Source organism: Muscardinus avellanarius (genome assembly GCF_963383645.1).
Source record: "Muscardinus avellanarius genome assembly, chromosome: 11".
In the NCBI taxonomy this organism is placed as follows: domain Eukaryota; kingdom Metazoa; phylum Chordata; class Mammalia; order Rodentia; family Gliridae; genus Muscardinus; species Muscardinus avellanarius.
The window spans coordinates 77994251-78017239 of NC_137797.1; the positions used below are offsets into that span (position 1 = coordinate 77994251).

At 38.6% G+C, this 22989-nt stretch overlaps 1 protein-coding gene across 2 annotated transcripts in view; it reads left to right on the plus strand.

Annotated features, from left to right (window-relative positions):
* Positions 1-389: 389 nt before the first annotated feature.
* ADAMTS20 (ADAM metallopeptidase with thrombospondin type 1 motif 20) overlaps positions 390-22989 on the plus strand; it is a gene marked incomplete at both ends in the record, with an annotated part of 191686 nt that continues 169086 nt past the window's right edge. For both annotated transcript variants that reach the window (XM_080705454.1, XM_080705455.1), the window contains 2 exons: positions 390-480; positions 1240-1601. In XM_080705454.1, the coding sequence (XP_080561580.1) occupies positions 390-480; positions 1240-1601 (453 nt within the window). The remainder of the gene's footprint in view (positions 481-1239; positions 1602-22989) is intronic.

Consider the following 22989-nt stretch of genomic DNA (forward strand, 5'->3'; position numbering starts at 1 on the left):
GGGGTGGCGTCTGACCTGCGGGGTGGCACACCGCGCTGCACGCCCACAGCCGCAGCTCCGGAGCTCGCGGTCCGCGTGGGGGGCGGGGCTGCCGGGAGGGGCGCGGGCCGCGCCGGGCGCTGATTGGCGGGCCGGGGCCCCCGGGGGCGGGCTGTCCGGGCGCCGGGGCGGAGGAGGCTATATTGGCCGGGTTCCTGCTGGGTCGGGCGCTTTCCCCGCGCCAGCCGACGTCGGGGGCGGGCTGCGCGGGCCGGCGGCCGGGGCTGCGGGCCGAGGGCGATGGGGCGGCGCGGCGGGCGGGCGCGGGGCGCGGGGCGCGGCTCCCGGGGCTGCTGAGCCGGCGGGCGCGGCGGCGGCGCGGCGGCCTGGGCGCGGGACCCCGCGGAGCCATGCGGGTGGCCAAGTGGCTGGCCGGGCTGCTCTACCAGCTCTCGCTGTTCATCGCCAGGTCTTGGGAAGTCCACCTCCACCCCAGGCAAGGTGAGCGCAGCCCGGGCGGACCTGGGGCCGGCGCGAGCGGGACTTGCGGATGGAGGGGCCGGCGCGGCGCGGCTCGCGGACGCGGGCCCCCCGGGAATCCGGGGCGCTGGGCTTCGCGGCCCTCAGCATCCCGAGGCGTCTGGGGACCCGGCCTCGAGGGTCCCCCGGGCCACGCGGCGGGGCGCTGGGGCCGGGGGCGCGCGAGCCCGGGGCAGGGGAGTGGGGCTGGCTGCCCTGGCCCCGGGGTGGCCGGAGCAGATCGGGGTGTGGGAAAACTGCGCGTGCACGTGTGTGTACACAGGTCCCCAGCATGTGTGCACTTTGTGTATGTGTGTGTACACAGGTCCCCAGCATGTGTGCACTTTGTGTATGTGTGTGTGTACACAGGTCCCCAGCATGTGTGCACTTTGTGCATGTGTGTGTACACACGGTCCCCAGCATGTGTGCACTTTGTGCATGTGTGTGTGTACACAGGTCCCCAGCATGTGTGCACTTTGTGCATGTGTGTGTACACAGGTCCCCAGCATGTGTGCACTTTGTGCATGTGTGTGTACACAGGTCCCCAGCATGTGTGCACTTTGTGTATGTATGTGTATACAGGTCCCCAGCATGTGTGCACTTTGTGTATGTGTGTCTACACACGGTCCCCAGCATGTGTGCACTTACTGCGCCCCCGGGTGTACGGGGACCTGAGACCTCAGTGGAGATGTGTAGTGGGAGAAGTGTGGGGGCTCCATGGCTGCATCGCTGTCGTTGCAGAAGCCCTGGTGAAGACACTGGCCTCCTACGAGGTGGTGACCCCCGCGCGGGTCAATGAGTTTGGAGAAGTGTTCCCGCAGAGCCGCCACTTCAGCCGGAAGAAACGTAGCTCCGGGGCTCCGGAGCCCACGCCGTTCAGGACCCACTACCGCATCAGCGCCTATGGGCAGCTCTTCCAGCTAAACCTGAGCGCCGACGCGGCCTTCCTGGCCGCCGGCTACACCGAGGTGCACTTGGGGACCCCCGCGAGCGGCGCCCAGGAGCGCAGCGCGACGCCCCCAGACCTGCGCCACTGCTTCTACCGCGGCCAGGTCAACGCCAGAGAGGATCACAGGGCCGTCTTCAGCCTGTGTGGAGGACTGGTAAGCGCGCCATCAGGTCCCCGACCATTTCCTTGGGATCCAAGCAAGGGCTGCGTTCTGCAGCTGGGCGGCGGGGTTTCAAGTTGGAGGTTGATGACCTGGGAGTTCTGAGTGGGCCACAGAGCGGGTTAACACCAGTGCCAGGATGAGCAAGTCTCTGCCTGCTGGACAAAATCGATCCTCTGAGCAAAGCCGGGAGAGCATCTCTCCTGAACTTGTTAGATGCCGGAGAGCTGGATAGACTGATGCTACCTTGGAGTGTGGATTCCAGCAGCAGAGCTGGCTATACTCAGATGCATCCACCATGTGGTCACTTGATAAGGGTGAACCTTCTGCATTTACTTAAAGTTTGGTAAATTTACTGGAATTTAGAATGCCAGAAGGAAAAAAGAATGAATATTCGTGAAATGAAAAAGTTCACACTGGCAAGGTTTGGAAAGACAGTTTGTTTTGTTGATAGTATGTGGAAGACCATTGATTTGAAGTATGGAATAGGGAGGAGATAGAATTTGACTGAAAAGATACAATTTATTTACAAAGACCTGATGCCTGAAAATGAGATACTATCATTTGTGTGACAAGAATAAAACATGGGGATCCATGTTGAAAATTGTACTGAGGAGAGAAGAAAAGAAATAAAGTATCAGACTGTATTTCATTTTTTCTATGAACCTAAGTCAACCCAGAACTCCTTTTTAGCATAATATTTTTAAGTGTGCAAAAAATATAGAATTAAAAGGAAGTAAAATAAGAACATTAGTCAAAATATTACAAAGCCAAGTTGTGGCAAAGTAATGTAAGTAAGTCTACTTAGGACTATACTTTCATAAGTGTAATGAATGTAACCAATCCAGATAGCTCCATGAACTCAAATCATATGAAAGTATCATTTTATTAGTAATGAAGCTACAGTGTCTATGGTTTGAATTAAAATAATAATTGAAGAAAATGTTCAGTATCAGAGGTTAGTGAGAATGAAGATGAAACTTTCCCATCCCATTTCATGGAACCACACGTTAAGGACACTTACTCTGAGACAACATATTTCAGCTCATTTCTTCAGTAACTCCTCTGATAACTATATATTCAAGAAAAAACAAGAACTGAGATTTTGGTTACAGGGTTCTAGTATTCCTAAATCCTGTAGCTTTTGTTTAGTAAAAACAAACAAACTAAGAAACTGTACTTTTAGAAAGGTGTTCAAAGATATTTTTAGAACATCATCATTATTTATCGTGTGATTGAATAAAAAAATTGATAAAAGTTCTCTCCAGGCCAAATAAAATATCTTCTTTCAGTTTTAAGATGTCTTCACTAAATAATTTTGGTAAATATTTTTGCTCTTTCAAGCTATTATCTTGAGTTGTATTTGCATAAAATGGTTTGAATAATTTCCTTCTATTCTGCTATAAATAAAGAAAAAAATACCAGCAACATCAGAATGGCAGAAACACATGAATATTTAAGCAGTTAATTATACTTTAAAAGAAAAGTTATCTTTTTAAAAATAACAATTAGTTTATCTGGAGAAATTCTAGGTTTACTTCCACAAATTTGTCTTGGTCAATATATTTTCTTGATTTGGTACTTTAAGGCATTATGGGAAAACCAGTTAAGGTGGGAAACATTATGAGGAGTGTTTTTTTTTTTTTTTTTGCTCATTTTGATTCATAATGTTGATATAATCCACACTATTCTACATTTTCTTTTTGAATTCAGAAAGTCATGGAAGATGTTTCTGAGCCACAATAGGGTCCATTTTTTCTTGTCATACTTCTTGCATATAGTTGCTCAAATCATCATTCACATTATTAAACTTGGTTTTATTTTTACTTTTTATTTTTTGTACTGGGAATGGAGCCCAGGGGCATTCTACCTCTAAGCTACACCTTAAATCTTGCTTTTTATTCTTTATTTTGAAACAGAGGCTCACTGAGTTGCAAAGGACTTCACTAAGTAGCTGAGGTGATCCACAAACAACAATCCTCCTGTCTCAGGCTCCCAAATGCTGAGCTTACAAGCATGCACCACCATGCCTGGCTAAATTTTTTTATTGTAGCATTGTTGTAATACATCTTAATGGGGTACAAAATGGTAGAGGCATACATGCACACATCACTCATTTAGCTCTTACTCAATTCCCACCCCATTTCATCTTCCCTTCCTCCTTCTCATGTTTGGCTTATTGATTGACATTGATATATTCATGAATGTATATCATGTATATTAAAGAATTTACTTTTTCCCTCTCCCATCCTTCTCAGCTTGCCTTAAACTTCATCTGTGGTTTCTTATTTTTCATCTAGAGTTCCTCTTATGACCCCTTTCTCCCTAGCTTCCACGTATTACCAATTTCTTACTTTTTTGACTGATTAATCTCACTTAGCATAATGTTTTCCAGTTCCATCCATTTCCCCACAAATGATGTAATTTTGTTCTTCTTTATGGCTGAGTAAAACTCCATTGAGTACATATCCCATAGTTTTGTAATGCATTCATCTATTGATGGACATCTTGGCTGGTTCCATATTCTGCAATTGTGAATTGTGTGACTATGAACATAGATACACATGCATTAGTTTGGTGGCTTGGTTTCCATTCTTTTGGAATGGAAATTTTGCCAATACCCAGAAGTGGTATTGCTAGATCATATAGTAGGTTCTCATTTTTCTGAGGATCCTCCATACTTTTTCCAAAGAGATTGCACTTATTTGTATTCCCACCAACAATGTATTAGAGTTCCCACTTCTCCACATTCACACCAGCATTTGTTGTGTTTTGAATGATTGGCATTCTGTTGGAGTTAGGTGAAATATCAAGGTAGTTTCAATTTGCATTTCTCTCATTGCTAATGATGTTGAACATTCTTTTATACATATATTGGCCATTTGAATTTCTTTTGTGAAGTGCCTATTTTTTTATTGAGTTATATATATGTTTTCTTAGCAGTGAATTTCTTGAGTTCTCTGTATATTTTAGATATTAGTCCTCTATCAGAGGAATATTTGACAAAAATTTTCTTCCATTCTGTTGGCTCTCTGTTGAGGTTCTTTATAGTTTCCTTTGCTGTACAGAAGGTCTTCAGTTTAATGCAGTCCCACGTATTGATCCTTTAATTTCTTGTGCCTTTGGGGTCTTATTGAGAAAGATTTACCTGTGCCTATGTCTTAGAGTATTAGGCCTATGCCATCTTTAAGGAACTGCAAGGTCTGTAATTTATTTTTAAGGTCTTTGATCCATTTTGAATTTACTCTTGTGCAGGGTGAGAAACTAAAGTTTCTTTCCATTTTTCCACATATGGTTAACCAGTTTTGCCAACAACATATGTTGAAGAGGCTATGTTTTTTCAGTGTACTTTTTTCCCACTTTGTCAAAAATCAATTGGCTGTAAGTGTGTGGATTTGTTTCTGAGTCTTCTCTTCTGCTCGATTGGTCTATGTATCTGTCTGTTTTTGTTCTAATACCATGCTGTTTTTATGAATATGGCTTTGTAGTATAGTTTGAAGTCAGATATTGTGATGGCTCTACACTGCATGGTTTTTGTTGCTGAGAACTACTTTCAGTATTCTGTTTTTTTTTTTTGTTGTTGTTGTTTGTTTTGTTTTTGTTCCAAATGAATTTAAGGACTAATTTTTCTATGTCTGTGAGGAATGACCTTGTTCATTTAATGAGTATTGCATTGAATCTGTAGATTGTTTTTGAAAATATGGCCATTTTGATGATATTTGTTCTGCCTATCTAAGAATATGGAAGATCTTATCATCTCCCAAGGTCTTCTTCTATTTCTTTTTTAATGTCTTGTAATTTTCTTTGTAGAGATCTTTTACTTCCTTGATTAGGTTTATTCCTAAGTATTTTAATTTTTTGTGGGATATCCTGAGTGGAAATATTTTCTGGATTTCTTTTTCAGTGGATATATGGTTGGCATATAGGAAAGCTTCTGATTTTTTAAGATTGATTTTGTATTCAGACACTTTGTTGTATTTGTTGATCAGTTCTATAAACTTTTTGGTTGAGATTTCTGGGTCTTGTAAGTATAGTATCATGCCATCTGTATATAGGGATAGTTTTGGTTTTTCTTTTCCTAATTTTCCTCCTTTTATTTTCTTCTCTTGCCTTATTACCCTGGCTAGAGTCTCAAGTACTATATTGAAAAGAAGTGGTGATAATGGAAATGCTTGTCTTGTTCCTGTTTTTAGGGGGAATACTTGCAGTTTTTCCCCATTTAATATGGTCTTGGCTGTGGGGCTATTGTATATTGCCTTTATGATGTTAAGGTATATTCTGTCAATTCTGATTCTCTGTAGTGCTTTTAGCAGAAATGGTTGTTGGATTTTGTCAAATGCTTTTCCAGTATCTATTGAAATGATCATGTGATTTTTGTCTTTGGTTCTATTTATGTAAAAATTACATTGTTTTTTGTATGTTGAACCAGTGCTACATTCCTGGGATGAACTCTTCTTGGTAATGGTGTATGATTTTCTTGATGTGGTTTTGAATGTGCATTGGTGTATGATTTTCGTTCTTTTTTTTTTTTTTTGTGGTACTGGATGGGGGAACCCAGGGCCTTTCTACCTCTGGGGTATACTCCCAGACCTATTTTATATTTTATTTGAAAATAGGGTCTCACTAAGTTTCTGAGAGCCTCACTATGTAGCTGAGGCTGGCTTTGAACCAGTGGGATCCTCCTGTCTCAGCCTCCCAAGCGCAGGGATTACAAGCATGCGCCACCACGCCTGGCGTGTATGATTTTCTTGATGTGATTTTGAATGTGTGTTGCTAGTATTTTGTTTAGCAGGTTTTTTTTTTTTTTTTGTCTAAACTTATTAATGATGTAGGCCTATAGTTTTCTTTCCTTGAGCTGTCTTTATTTGGTTTTGGTATTAATTTGATGTTGGCTTCATAGAATATATTTGGGAGAGTCCCATTTCTTTTTATTTCATGGAATAGATTGGGGAGTATTGGGATTAACTCTTCTATAAAGGTTTTATAAAATGTACTTGGGAAACCATCTGGTCCTCAGCTTTTGTTTGATGGTAGGAACTTTATTGCTGCTTCATTCTCATTGACTGATATTGTTCAGTTTATATTTCCTTTATCTTTTTGACTTAGTTTATGAAGGTTGTATGCATCACTTTCTATGTTAAGATCTTGAGCATGTTCTAAGCACTCTCATTTGCTCTGAAACCTATAGTAATGATGTCAGTTTGTAGTCTCACTATTTTGTCTCCTTCAATGATTGTGACTCTGACCTGATGTCTCTTTTTGTCTGTGCCTCTCCTGCTGTAAGTCTGGGGCTTAGCGCTCTCCACAGGGCCTGTCCCTGAGTCTCTCTCAGTCTACCAGGTGGCCGATATCACTGGGGCTGGATCTAGTGTAAGCACGGTTTCCACGCTTTCCACAGATCCTGAGCTTGTTTCTCTCCCTGTGTACATAGGCAGTGGGTGCTGCTGGGACCAGACCCGGCATATATTTAGGAGTTTGCATTTTCCACAGATAGGGCTGGGTTGGTCTTCTCATTCACCATGATTAAGTAGTCTGTGGCAATCTCTGGAGGCCATACTATGGTGCTGTGCCCAAAGGACTGTAGGCCTTTTTGCCCAGTTGGCCCAGGGGGCTGTTTGCTAATCAGCACTTCTGCTGTGTCCAACAGCCAACTCTACCTCCACCTTCACCCCCACCTTCACCGGGGTGAAACACAAAGTATCATACCCTGGGAGTCTATTGCTTGCTACGTGGGTCCCTGTGGCCACATTGAGCAGTCTCCAGCAAGGATGGTGGGTTCACTTATAGTGTTGAGTGCTGCTCTGGATCTCTGAAGGATGAGGTGAGCTCTGCCACTTCTGCTGCAGATTCTTTCTACCCGGGGTGTTTTGAGTCATCATTTAAAATGTATTTTAATACCTATATAACTCAGTTTTATCTTGACTTCTTTGTCTTTGTATAGGTTAAATACATTAATTATTGATTGTAGAAATAGAAAATTTTCAGTAATACTGTGACTTGCTAAAGATGCAGAGATCTAATTTTTTCAGTGATGTGATCATAACCAATTGCAAATCTGAATTACTAATAACATTATAAAGTTTTTTGATTTTTATTCTTTTTAATATTAGTACTAAAACAGATATTAGCTACTTATTTGTAATTGTGTATGTTTTTAATTTCTTCCTTGCCTCTAGCATCAATTTTCTTTAAATGAATACTTTCATCAAAAAGCAGAACCTTTGGTAGGTTTTAGAATCTCATACTGTCATTATATCAGATTTTTAATTTTATTCTTAAATCAGTTTTTAGTTTTTATATGTGGGTAAAATTGGCACTCAAACCAGAACCAGGTGAATTATTTGCAAATAAATGTTGCTACAAAGCTTGATAACTCAATGTCATCTTCTAGCCTTGTTCCTGGGTTTCCAAACTTTTCTATGTCACCTTGTGACATTACTTGTCTTTAATGAACTGGCTTTGACCACTGTCAATTCATTAAAGACCATTTGAAATTTGCTAAGGGACTTTTAGAAGCAAGTCTTAATAACTTAGAGCTCTTTACTTTTTCTAGTTACTTTTGCTTTACTTCAGTTTTGCTTCTAATCATGAATGGATGTTGCAGTTTAAGTGCTTTTCTTGAGTATATTGAAATAACCATGTTACCACATCTTTTCTGCTAATGTGTATTTTTTAATATATCGCTGGATTCAAGCATGACTATTCAAATACTGACTATTGATGAAAATTGAGAATATTCAGGATCATAAGGTGTTCTGAGATTTTTGTATTATTTGAGAGAAGGATGAGGAAATCATATTGTCTAGTTTTCCAAGTTGCTGGTAATGTCCTTTGTTTCTCTGTACTTTGGGGGCACTGGCAACTAAATTCTGGGCCTGAGGACTTCATAGCCATTATTCTCTTTGCTCAGCCACAGCTTCCTGGTCTTGCTTGACTCATCCCCTTTGAGTTCTGGTTGTAGCACCAGTTGGATTTCTTGTCTGGCCGATGCATTTTGACTCTCAAATGCAGTTCACTTTTCTTCTGATGCAGCACTTCCCCAGTTAAACTGGCTTGGTGAAGCTATTGGTGATCTTCAATACCTTTCTAAGAGCCTAAATCCCTCTAGTGTTTGAAAGTCAAGAGGGACTCAGGTCTTCCCTTTGCCAAACTCTTTCACACCTCTAGTTTGAGTGTATGTGGGGATCCCTTGTAGAAGCACTTCTCTTGGTAGTTCTCTGAAACCATCTAATGTGCCTTGCAGTTCTGGGATTTTAACTCCTAGTGGAGACATTAGCACATATACACCTTACTATCTGTTTCTCTCTTCCATTGCCCTTTTCTTTGCAGACTCTACTGCGCTCCCCTTTACAACCTTTTCAGTTGACCCTTCACTTTTTCATCTTCCCATTTGAGGCAGCATCTACCCTTTCTTTTTCTGGTGGTTGCTGGGGAACGCAACTTTTAGAGGAAGGGAATGACAAACCAATAGTTTTAAAATATTATTTCTGTTGCAATTATTTGTTTAAACTGATACCTCAACATTTTTATTGATGCTATTCAGTTGCTAGTGTTGCATTAACCCAGAACATGTAAACTAATGTTTTCTTTCAACAACTATATCACAATTTTTTCCCCCACTTTTAGAAGTCTTGGTATTTGCATGGTTTTTTCACTAAATCTCTGAACCGTGACTAATAGTGTTTACTTCCTAAGTGTTTTGAACCCAACAATTAGAAGGGGCTACAAGTCTGCCAGAATTTTTCTTTGTTTAACATGTGTAACTCTTTTCTAATCTTTCCTTTTCTATAAATTTTCTTTCTTGTAAGTATAGTATTTATTTATTCTATGATTTGAACTTTTCTGAATAGCTATTTATCCATTTCCAAAATCCATAGAAGTTAGGAAAATAGAGCTGGGTCTTAAAGTTAACTATGTATAGTGTAATGGTTAATCAAACTCTGTTATCAACTCACTGAGAGATAGTCAGAGAATGTATGGTCATCATGCCTTATATCCCTGTATTCGAGTCTAAACTTATTTTTTGTGGTAATATTATCTATATTCTTATAATGTCAATAAATCTTCTTGGCAAAGTAGGGAGATCAATATTTAGTAAGTTGCATTACTTTTGACATGTAATTGTCAGGATGCTCTGCACATATGCACAAACTATTCTTGACAATTCTCTATTCCTCTGGTAGTCCTCTTCTCATAGTACCTATAGTGTATTCTCTTCTAAAAACCCTTAGGGACCAACTTGGCCACCAAGACAGTTAACCTCAGTATTTCTTGGTGGAATTTGAAGCAATGCAGTCATTTTTGTTGAATGAAACAGTTTCCAGATGTCATAAAACCAGACATTGCATCTGGCTTATACCATATTCTATTAGAGTAGCCGGTAGTGGCTGTGTGTACTTTTTTGAAGTTTCTCATAGGAACCATTCTGCAGCCTGTCAGGCACTACTGCTCTCAGATGACTGATTATTGAGATGCTTTAGTGATTTCTTGTTCAGACAGGAAATAAGAGTATGGAAGCTATCAATTGTGCCTCTACTGTTTTTTGTCTGTTTTTTAAAAAAATTAATTTTATTATTTTTGAAACTTTCTACTTTCCAAGAACTAATGTAGCACAAAATCATTATATATGCCTTTAAATTTTTTTTTTTTCAGTACTGGGGATGGAACCCGGGGACATTCTACCTCTGAGCTGCACCCCCAGCCCTATTTTTTTTAATTCTTTAGTTTGAAACTGGGTCTCACTGAGTTGCAAAGGGCCTAACTAAATAGTTGAGGCTGTCTGAGAACCCCAATCCTCCAGTCTCAGCTTCCTGAATGCTGGGATTACAAGTGTGTGCCACCATGCCCGACTTATATGCCATTTTTTATACAAATTTTTGTTGAAAAACTTATAGCTCTTTTAATTCTGACATGTTTAAATACTCAAACAACAATAGAAATAATTTTCTATGCCTCTGCTTTCAATAGTCTAGTATGGGTTAGTCTAGGTTCTTCAAGAAGCAACTGTCAAGATGGAATTTTGTTTGGGGAAGTTCCTATGTTAGAGAAACTAAGAAGAGAGCTGGGAGAGCCATATTAAGTCTATAACAGGTGAGAAGAGAGGATTAAACTGTTAGGTAGAAGCATCTGAGTCTGATTGGCAGTTTGAGCAAGTTTTAATGAAGCCCTCCTTGAGCCAGACATGGATGGGGGAATCCCTTGCCTCCTCCAAACAGATCTGCCTGGTATCTCTGCCAAATCTAGTAATGACTGGAAGTAGTTCTTAGAAATATGAACAGGTTCAAATACTGTGGTAGGTTTCAAAGTGCTCTCATCCAGTGATGCTCAACATTTGCAGTGCCTTCACATGGGAGAGGACCACTGCTGTAGTCTACTAAAGGTAAGGAAGAGAAGTTACCTAAGTAATATGGCTGCAGTGGAGAAGGATAGGTATCCATGGCAGGTAGTTGACTATTGACCAGTGGTTCTTAAGGGGGCACTTTGTGCCCTATGGGAAATTCTATAATATCTAGAGACATTTTTGGTTATCAAGACCAGTAGAGGTTTTAAGGGGACTATGCTACTGGCAGACATTGGATAGAGACTAGGGATGGTGCTAAACATCTCACAATACATGAAACTGTCCCCTATAACAAAGAGTTATCAAAAGGTCAACAGTACTGAAGTGGAACAATCTTGTAATCCTTAGGGACTAGCTTGATAAACTCATTTGAATATGGACCTAAGAGAAGGAGACCACACCAATTCTAATGACCTTGGCTTAAGTGATAAGTGATCGCATGACCATTAACCAAGAGAGGAAATGATAGTGGAACAGATTACAAGAAGGAAATAATTACTCTGGAAATATTTGCTTGAATCTATTGCAGATTTGTTTCAATATTCATAATTGTTTGAATTTATATTTGCTCTTCTCTTTGCCTAGAATGGCTTTTCTTTCCTACCTATCCTTCCCATTCCATTTTGACCCTCTCTTCTATGCCTCTGATCTTCTCTGGGCAAAGTTGACCAGACATTTGTTCTAACACTTGATTTCTAATGCATGTATACTTTTATTATATATTGAGTTGAGGTAATTTGACTTCATTACTATCTCATTTATAGACCCTGTAGGTAGAGATTATAGTCATATTTATTTTAGCAGCTAAGACAGCATGTAGAAATGCTCAAAATATGTATGAATGAAGAAGCTAAAGCAGTTATTTTTTAATAATTGGTGCCAAATATGTATATATTTCTTTATATTAGTCATTCAATACAGAAAAACATATTTTAGAAATTTTAGTTGAAAAACTTATATGCTGCCTAAATTAACTGCATTTCATTAAATACATTATTTATATGTCCTTACATCACATCCTGGTGGCTTTCTACTTCTTTGTTCTTCCTTTTCCTTTCATTTTCCTTCTTTCTGTTTTCTTCTTATTCTTCTTTTTGAACCCAGATGTGTTCCAACTCTGAGCTATACTCCCAGATAAGTTTTTCTTTAAAATTTTGAAACAGGGTCTTGTTAATTTGCTGCACTAGTTTTGAACCTGTGATCCTCCTGTCTCAAAAGTACTGAGATTACAGGCATGCACCACTGTGCTGGGCTACTGGTGGCTTTATTCTTGTTTTGTTTAATGTTAACTACTGTTTTCCATAGGATATTTTAAGCTATCTAGTTCATAGTTAAATTCAGGGAAAAAAAAGGATTGCTTATTCTTTTCAACAAATACTTATTACTTAGCAACTATTATTTGGTATTAGTGGCAAAATAATGTCTTTCCAATTGAAGCACTATTGCATTTTTAATTTAAAATTTGTTAATGAGCTAGACAAATGATTTATTACTGGCTCTTGGCTATCTCAGCCCAAGGGAGACACAAGCCATTTCTATGTGTATTCTGTTGGTGAGAATTAGTTTTTTGGCTTTATCAAGATGTAAAGGCTAGAAGATGTGGGGCAGTGATATTTCCAAGAGAAAGAGAGAAACATAGGTATTGGTGATAACTAACAGTCTGCCCTTCCCTCAGGCTGCCCTTCTGTTTATCAAACAGTCCTTTGCTCTTCTCTTGCTACACATTAGATGTACTCATTTTGTCTACAAGTGCACTGTGACTCAAAGCCCATGATCTCTGCTGATGCACAGCTTCTCTATAAAGTCCAGATGTAAATCTTTGTGGCTTAGTGATAGATGAATTAAAAAGTCAAATTATCTATACCTCCTCAAACCCTGAATAACCTGCATAACTGGCACCCTAGCCTTAACTTCCTGTAGAAAGAAAGGTAGACACCAAGTAGTCACTGGTCCACAGTGGTTTTCTACTTTTGGGGAGGAATTAAAGAGACCTACTTTGCTGCAGAAAGAGTCTTTGTTGGCATTCCATGATTCAGTTTTTCTGAGAAGTCTAGCAGTTTCCAAAGCCCTTGGTTTTACCTCTGGCAGAGTCTTGTCCTTTCTCCTCCATGACCACATCTAAAATGGGTCTAGAGATGGTGCTGGATGGTATGGGGGTAGTTCAGATGTACTGGGGTAATTTTGAGGGACTATAGGTTATTATACAATGAAAGCAGTCAGACTTTTTAGTCAAGGTTTGTAATTTCTTTGACAATATAATTTGTCAAAAACTGAGTTGGCTTCTATCAGCAGATCAAGTTTCAATAATTGCTTTAAGTTAGTATACTGTAATAGCTGCCAAAGCTTAAGATAGATTTATGTTGAATCTTAGAAGGCCAAGAATCTATTAAAGGGGAAAACCACATGTTGGATTATTAGTTTACTGGTAAGACAAATGAAACTCCAGGTCTATTTAGAAAGTTGATGAGAAAGCCAGGCATGATGGCTCATAGTATTTGGGAGGTTAAGCTAGGAGAAACACAGGTTTGAGGCCAGCCTCAGAAACATAGTGAGACCCTGTTTCAAAATAAAATGTCAAGCCAGATGTAGTGATACATGCTCATAATCCCAGTACTTGGAAGGCTGAGACAGGAGGATCACAGGTTCACAGCCAGCCTCAGTTACTTAGTGAAGCCCTCCACAACTTAGACCCTGTTTCTAAATAAAGAATAAAAAATAGGGCTGAGATAGCTCAGAGGTAGAATGCCCCTGGGTTCAATTCCTCCAAATACTGAAATCTCCCCAACCCAAAAGAAACCCAATAAAACAAAACAGAACAAAAACAAAACCCAAAAAGGTCTGGAGTTGTGTTTTAAAGGAAAAATGCTGCCAGTACCAAACCAAACAAAATGAAAAAATAAGAAAAAAGAATGATAATATTTTATAATTTTTTTCTTTTTTTCCTTCTTTTTCTTTTTCTTTTCTTTTGGTGATACTGGGGTTCCTGGAAACGCTTCTACCTCTGGGGTACACTCCCAGACACCCATTTTTAATATTTTTGTTTGGAAACAAGCTGCTGCTGGCTTGGAACCTGCACGATCCTCCTGTCTCTGCCTCCCAAGCACAGGGATTACAAGCGTGCACTACCACACCTGGCTTTTATAATCTTTAGGAAGAGAAAAATACAAAAAGAGACATACATAACAAGTGAAAATTGGATAGGCTTTCCTATATAACAATTAAAGAGTATCATATGTCAATATAATTATAAATTTTAAAACTTAGGAAAATATATGAAACTAATATGACAGATAATCTGGCATGTTTATAGCATGTCTCCCTGTAGACAATGTATGTATTTTTGTCTTTGTACTTAAGTTACATGCTGTTTTGACAATATATCATGAACATATTTCCATTATATACCTAAATATAGTTTATTATTATTTCCTGTTATTGTTTTAATTTCTTATTATTATAATGATTTTAGACTTTATGTCTTTATAGATATTTTAATGAGAGATAGGGAGAGGCTGTCCTGAGGATTGCTACCCAGACCCCACAGAAATGTGTGCCCTTTCCTAGATAAATGTTTATTTTTGTAAGTTCATATAACTTTAAAATACCTCAATGCATAAAAGAAAGAGAAATATTACAGAATATATTCCTTGTTATTGAGGCTGATGAGACATAGTATTTGAACCTGAATTCTCTGGCTACATAAACTTTGGGTAGATGAACACAGAGAGTCCTTTTCTTTGTTGATCCTGATGGACTAGGACTTGGGAAAGACCAGGCTTGATCAATGGTGTGTATAATGAGGGAGAGATACCTCTTTGCCTTAAACAAGGTATTCCAAAGTAAGATAAATCTCAGAGTTTAATTTTGTGATCTTTTATTATATAACATTTATACTCTGCCTGTGGTGAAAAAGGTTGATACAGGGTCTGTGTTTTATGGAGAATTTTTTATCCTGTTTCAAAATAGGTTCAGTTTCAAGACAGTTATTTAGCTCCTTATTATGAACATCATTTTACCATATATTTCCTTTTGTAGAAAATTGAATCAATAAAATTATTTCAACTTTAAGTTATAAATAAGGAAACTGAGGATGAGTGATAAGAAGAAATTTGCCCAAGGATTCATGTGTGCACGCAAAGGGCACATACCTAGGCTTTCTTATTATACTATCAGGGTATGATTTATGATTAAAGATAGATAAAGCTAACTATTTTATTCAACAATTCAATAGTTCCTTATTTTCATATGTTGTTCTTTAGTTTCTAATACTTAAAGTGATAAATGTAAATGATTTGGGGAAAGAACCCAAGGTGTTTGTAATTTGTGCCTTATTGTTTTTTCCCTTTAATAAAATCTGAGAGTACGTTATTGTTGTACCACAAGGACATGTGTTTGCCATGTATTTTGAAAAAAATGTAGATGAATGCCACAATACTGAAATAAGTACATTTTATGAAAACAATTGTATAGAAATCCTCTAAACAAAATTTTGGCCTTTAGGAATAAATTGGAACCAGTTGTATCATCATTTACTGCCTTTCAAAGCAGCCTGGCTGCCGGGCATGGTGGCACATGCTTCTAATTTCAGTACTTGGAAAGCTGAGATAGAAGGATTGCAGGTTCGCAGCCAGCCTCAGCTACTTAGTGAGGCCCTCTATAACTCGGTGAGGCCCTGTTTCGAAATAAAGAATAAAAAACAGGGCTGGAGGTGTACCTTGGAGGTAGAATATCCCTGGGTTCCATCCCCAGTTTCATAAAAAACAAAAAAACAAAAACAAAAATGCAGCCTGGAAAATACACTATCATTATTCTAAGTAATTGGGAAACCCTGCCCAAGTGGAAACTAGTTTTACAGCCTTTAAATAGTCATTGAAAGTGTTTGTAATGTGATTGGCATTTCTCTTGTATCAAATTGCATTGCTCATCTTCAGATTGGCAGGTTGCTAAAAATATGGCATGATTGAAATAGAATTCTATGAACCACCTGTTTTGCTAAGTCCTCAAATTCCTGACCAGGTTTCTTTCCAAGTTTTTTTTTTTTTTTAATTAAGTGCTTCCTTAGACACCTTTTGGTAAAACCCTAGTACTTTTTATTATTTTTAACCTCTTGCAATGGGATAGATTATGGAAAAATGGATTGATGTAAAATATTTATAAATCCTTCATTGATAAATAAGAGAAATCATTTTTATTTGCCATTTTCTTCAAATTTAGCATTTTAAAACAAAGGTTTTATTTTAGGAAAAGGCCTTTTAGTTGTAAAGGCACTATTCTTAGAAGCTAGAGTCTTCTAGAAAGTTTAAAAGGAGGTCTGATGGACTCTGGACAGAACTGTCCTCCTTTCTCATGTGGAAGCACAGGTTGGACCCATGTACAGTTTTATTGGAACATTGAAATTGAAGTACCTCATTGTTGGATTTTGATCTAGGGAAGTATAAAAGAAATTCCATAGGTGTAAATATTTTTGGTATTACTTGGGAAGTGTGTAATGTTATTCAAAGTGATTTTGTGGGCACATTTAGTGGAGTGACTCTCAGCTCACATCCATTTGTATCTTTTTCCATGATAGTATCATATTTCCCCTCTTCAGCAAGATTTTTTAAAAGGCAGAAAGGGATTTTGCATGCATTCATGCACTCAAATTTCAAAAACAGTGTCTTTGTTACTTCATATAGTTGAAATTAGTGTTTTTTTCCTAAAGGAATGCTGAAATTATGGTATGTAAAGAAAAGTGACTTCTGGTGATGATTAGAAAATTCACACTTAGCATTAACGAGCTATGCCAGAGAAGAGGCCTTTAGAAAAGTATCTAAGAAAGATGTACAATTTCTATTCTTATCCAATAAATAAATAAAAAATTTTAATAGGTATAGCTTTGCTTTTTATTGGAAAGACTATAGTTTCAGTGTTTTGTGGTTAGTATATTTGAAGGAATTTCATTTGTTTTCAAACCATTTAAAAATGTGTAATCCTAGTGTATTAGTATACTATCTAAGAGTGCCTAAACATCTTATCCATTATTTATTTATTTATTTATTTATTTATTTATTTTTATTTTTTATTTTTTTTGGTGGTACTGGGGTTCCTGGAAGCCCTTCTACCTCTGGGCTACACTCCCAGACCTATTTTTACATTTTTATTTGGAAACAGGGTCTCCTAAGCCAGCACGTGCGGCTGGCTTCGAACCTGCCTGATCCTCCTGTCTCTGCCTCCCAAGCAGGAGGATTACAAGAGTGCGTCACCACGCCCGGCATTGTTCAGTATTTAAAGAAAGCTATCATGCAAATATATCTCAGGGGGAGCTGGGCATGGTGGTGCATGCTTCTAATTCCAGCACTTGGGAGGCTGAGACAGTAGGATCGCACAGGTTCTAAGCCAGCCTCAGCTACTTAGTGAGGCTCTTAGCAATTTAGACCCTTTTTTCCAAATAAAGTTTAAAATAGGTCTGGGAGTATAGCTCAAAGGTAGAAAAGCCCCTGGGTTCCACTCCCAGTACCACAAAAACCAAACCAAACCAAACCAAACCAAAACAAAACAAAAGAATGTACAGGGGGAAAATAAAAAAAATTATTAAAAGAATAACGTTCAATTTTGTAGAAATATATTGTGTCTACTGTGTGTCAAGCAATGATGTTTTAGATGCTAGAACTGTAAAAATAGTAAAGATGCTGATCTAGTAATAATCTAGTAAAAATTATAGGAAAGAGAATTTTATCTTTGCAGTTGCCATAATTATTGAAATGGCATTAAGTAAAACACATACACACAAGCCAGGTATGGTGTAATCCCATCATTCGGGAGACTGAGACCAGGAGGATTGCGGTTTGAGGACAGCCTCAGCTACTTAGTGAGCCCTTTGCAACTCAGTGAGACCCGATTTCAAAAAAAAAGAATAAAAATAGGGCTGGGGTGTAGCTCGGAGGTAGAATGCCCCTGGGTTCCATCCCTAGTACCACACACACACACACACACACACACACACACACAACCCCACACAAATACACATACATGAAATGGCATTAATTATTTCATTAAAATAGTGATTTAAGATATATATATATATTTATTATTTACAGTGAAAATTAAAATGCTATTTTAATTTTCCTAAATATTTCCTAAAATTATGTTCCTAAATAATTTATAATTAAGAAATGGAAATCTAGTGTTATTCACTAAAACTGTGCCTATCATATTACCTGTAAATCAGTATTTTCCTTCTGAATTGGTTCTTCACAGCAACATGCCTTTCTAAATGGAAAAGTGCAGTTGCAGACCAGGCTGCTTGAGTTCACGTTTAGGCCTGTCACTTACTAGGTATGAAACTTGAACAAGTTTTTTTTTTTTTTTTTAACATCTTTGCTCCTCATTTGTCTCACTTGTAATGGAAACTATAACGTACTTCAAAGAGTGACTGTTAGATTGGAATGAATTATATATGTATAAATATGTATGAATAAATGAATGATGTCTGATCTCTATATTGGAGTTAGCTAAGCTGTTATTATAAGTGCTGCCTGGGATAAGTTAGCCTCATCTGACCAGGGACAGGGATCTATCTGGATAAGTTGATCCTCTGAGGGCTTCTTTCCACTCTCCTGACTGACAGCAGAGTACAAGTCCTTATTATTTCATACCTTGATGGCCAAATAATTTTTCTTACTGGTCTTCCCTTGGCTATACAGTGATCGTTCAATCTTCTAGGATATTGCTTTATTCTCCACTCTCTTTTCAGTTTTATTTAAATACTTCAATGATTCCCAGACTAATTCTCCTCAGCATGTTTTAATGTGCCTAAAATAAAAAAATAGACTAATTACATTGAACTTTAGTTATCAAGATAGTAAAAGTTATGTATCTTTATTAGCATATTATAAGACATAACAGACCTAATAACCATCTTAGATTTGAAATATTCATTAGCATATATAATATTTTACAATATTCTGAACATTTTCATGTGACAAAGAAATATCTGCTTTCCATTGACAACATCACTGAGATTTGTAGCTTACATTCATGGTTGAAAGAAATTTTGAATTTCAATTAAAAGTTAATGATAAAAAAGTTATTGCTGTTGTTTGCTCAAGTTTATGGACCTTTCTGATTAAGAAATAAATCAGTATACAGGAGATTCCATATCTTTATGTTACCCTATGTTTCCAAACTATGCCCTAATATGTGCTGAGCTTACTAAGGAAATAATAGCTTTCTTGGTTCAGTAAATATTTAGTGTGGACCATGTTTGCTATGTTTTAGATGCTGTAGAAGTCAATGAAAATTCAGAGGTAGATAGATCTCTACCTATATGAAACCTCCCATCTAGTGGAGAGAGAATTATTATAAAAAGCAAACAAATACATAAAGACAATATATAATAAGTATGCTATGTAAATCAAGCAGATTGGATGGAGGTGTATAATATGGTTACTTAGATTCCTGGTCACAGAAAAGCTTTTTGAGTAGTTGCTATTTAAGCTGAGGTTGAAAGGTTAAGGTGGAGCCAGTGTGAATATCTTACGGCAGATGCCATTTTTGCAACCACCCATTTTTTTCTATTTCTTTCTGCATTTTGTCTAATGAAATCTTCGAGTTTCTTTTATAGTAATCAAATAGATATAGTTTTTGCTTTCCTTTTATTATAAAATTGGTAGTGAAGTATACATCCTGTTTTCCAGTTTTTGTTTTGTTTTGGTTCAGTAATATACATTAGAGTCCTTTTCATTTCATTGCATAAAATGTTTAGTATTTTTGTTGGTCTATTACCACAAAAGGCTCACTGTATGGTTGTGTCATAGCTTTTGTAAACAGACCCTATTGATAAATTAGTTCCAAGTTTGGCTATTAAAAACAATGCTGTAGTTAATGATGTTATAAATATGTTATTTTAGATATGTATGTACACAGTACATGCTGTGTCAAAGGGCAAATGCATTGGTAATTGTAATGGATATTGCCAAATTGTTTTATGTACTGGTTGTATGACTTGACATTCATTACTAATATATATGAAGCGTTTTTTCCCATAGGAATGTGTTTAGAGTATGTTGTTAAATTTTTTATTTTTGCCTAGGTGAAAATGATTTCTCAGTTTACTGTTAACCTCTGTTTGCTCTGAGCAAATTCTAACATTTTTCCCTTCTTTTAAAAATTTTTTTTATTGGTACATTATATTCATACATCTTAATGGGATAAAAGAGAATGGAGACATACATGCACACAACATCCAATTAGCCCTTCCCCAATTGCAGCCTCATTCCCTCCTCTCCCTCCTTCCCATGCTTGGCTTAGTGATTGACTTTGATATCTTTAAGTACATCATGTGCTTTAGAGAGTTTCCCTCTTTCCCCCCTCCCATTCCCTCAGTTAGGTCGCCTTATTTGCTCTTCTGTAGAATCTCCTTCTTCATCTAGAGTTCCTCTTGTTTCTCCCTAGCTTTTGCCTATTAGGGAAAGCATCCTATTTCTTATTTTTGGTGACTGACTAATCTCACTTAGCATAATGTCCTCCAGTTCCATCCATTTCCCTGTAAATGATGTAATTGTGTTTTTCTTTACGGCTGAGTAAAATTCCATTGTGAACATACCCCACAGTTTTGTAATCCATTCATCTGTTGATGGACATCTTGGCTGGTTTCATAGTTTGGAAATGGTGAAAGGCACAAGAAACTAAAAGGCGAATCAATACGTGGGATTGAATGAAACTGAAGAGCTTCTGTTGAGCAAAGGAAACTATCACAAACCTCCACTGAGAGCCAACAAAAGGGAGAAGATACTTGCCAGCTACTCCTTCAATAGAGGATTACTATCTAGAATATACAGAGAACTCAAGAAACTCAGCACTAAGAAAACAATCCAATTAAAAAATGGGCAAGTGAACTAAATAGACACTTCACGAAGAAAGAAATTCAAATGGCCAATAAATGCATGAAAAAATGCTCAACTTCATTGGCAATCAGAGAGATGCAATAAAATGTACCCTGAGATTTCACCTAACTCCAACTAGAATGGCAATCATTCAAAACACAAACAACAACAAATGCTGACGAGGATGTGGAGAAGTGGGAACTCTAAAACATTGTTTGTGGGATTGCAAATAGTGCAACCACTTTGGAAAACAGTATGAAGGATCCTCAGAAGAATGGGAATGAACTTACCATTTGATCCAGCAATACTAATTCTGGGTATCTACCCAAAAGAAAGGAAACCAAGCTTCCCTTCTTTTTTGTGTGTGTGTAAAATGTCTATTCATATTTCTTACAAATTTTTCCTTTGAGTGCTAGTCATTTTGTTGAATTTGAGAATTGATTTTTTAAAATTTAAAATGTATTTTAGAGTAATTATTCTTTTTTAGAAACATTCTTTGCCAGTCATTTGAGGTGTAAATATCCAGTGTTATGATGCTCATTTATTTATTTATTTATTTTTCCAGTACTGGGGATTGAACACAGAGGCATTCAGCTCTGAGCTTCACTCCCTGCCTTATTTCATTCTTTATGTTGAAAAAGTGTCTCACTAAGTTGTGGAGGGCCTCACAAGATGTTAGCAAGATGTTAGGCTGGCCTTGAACCTGAGATCCACCTGTCTCAGCCTCCCAAGTGCTGGAATTACAAGTTTGAGCCACTACACCCAATTCATTTGTATTTTGACTTGTTGTGTGTTTTTATGCCAAATAGAAGTTTTGGTTTATTGTAGGTATTTTTATGTATCTTGAATCATTAAAATAACCTTTCCTACTATAAAGTTATAAATCTTCCAGTGCATTTATGGTTTTATTTTGAGAGTTCACACCATTGATCCTTTGGAACTTTTTCTATATGGGATGGATTCAGATACATATTTCCAGATAGCTATGCACTTGTTGCAATATTATTAGTTAGATGTTCTTTTTTCCCGTGGATTTGCCATGCTATCCATACATAGTATGAAGTCCGCCTGACTCGGGATTTATTACTTGATTTTCTAGTTAGTTTCCTGGTTTGTGTGTCTTTTGATATGTGTTAAGAGTATTTAATGGGACTTCATAATATTTCAGTATCTTGTAGTCCTAGTCCCACTGCAATTTTTTTCTCAAAATTATCTTGGCTATTTTTATTTATTTTTTCACATATACGGTTTGAATGTCCAAAGTCTTAGAATTGGCATCTTGTTATATTTATAGATTCACTTGGGAAATTTTATTATTTAAGAACATGGCAAGTGTGTTCCGTTGTGTTTTCTTGTAGTTCTGTAATGGTGCTTTAACATTTTATAGACATATTACACATTTTGGAGGACTTCCGGTAAGATGGCGACCGAGGAAAGCGGCACTTACAAGTCCCGCTAACAATCGAACTCTATTACCACAAAACCAGCGCCTTTCAGAGCCAGAAAACACCACCAGCAAAGAAATAAAAACGGTAAATACAAGGGACAGAGAAAAAGGGCTGGAAAAACAAGACACCAGAAAAAAACCAGCCCGAAGGGCCGCGCCCGTTGCAGCGCAGAGCTGCCGGAGGAGCCGGAGCGGCCAGAGACGCAGCGCAGAGAAGTCAGAGCCGCGGCGAAGCGGGGTGGCCGGAGCAGCCGAGCGGAGCGGCCAGACCAGCCAGAGAGGAGCGGCCAGAGCAGCCGGAGAGGAGCGGCCAGAACAGCCGGAACAGCCAGAGCCGCTTCGCGGAACTGCCGGAGCGGCGGATCTGCGGTGCAGAGCAGCCAGAGAGGCCAGAGCGGCCAGACCCGTGGTGCAGAGCAGCCTGAGCCACAGCGCAGAGTGGCTGGAGCGGCACGGCTTACATCTCCCCTAGCAGCACCAGGCTCCAGAGAGGAGGGAGACTCAAAACAGAGCTCAAATCCAGAGAGGAGGTACTCTGGCCTCGCGGCCTAGGATGCAGAAGCAGCGTCTTACTGCTGGCGGCAGCGGCGAATTCACCAGACGGCCCTAGACCAACCCACACAACCAGCCACCAGACGCCTGAGAGGAGGGGTGGACAGCGAGCCAAGGTAAGCCGCTGCTGAACAGCCGGGCGGCAGTCAGCAGTTTCTCTGGTGCAAGGAGCGTCTAAAG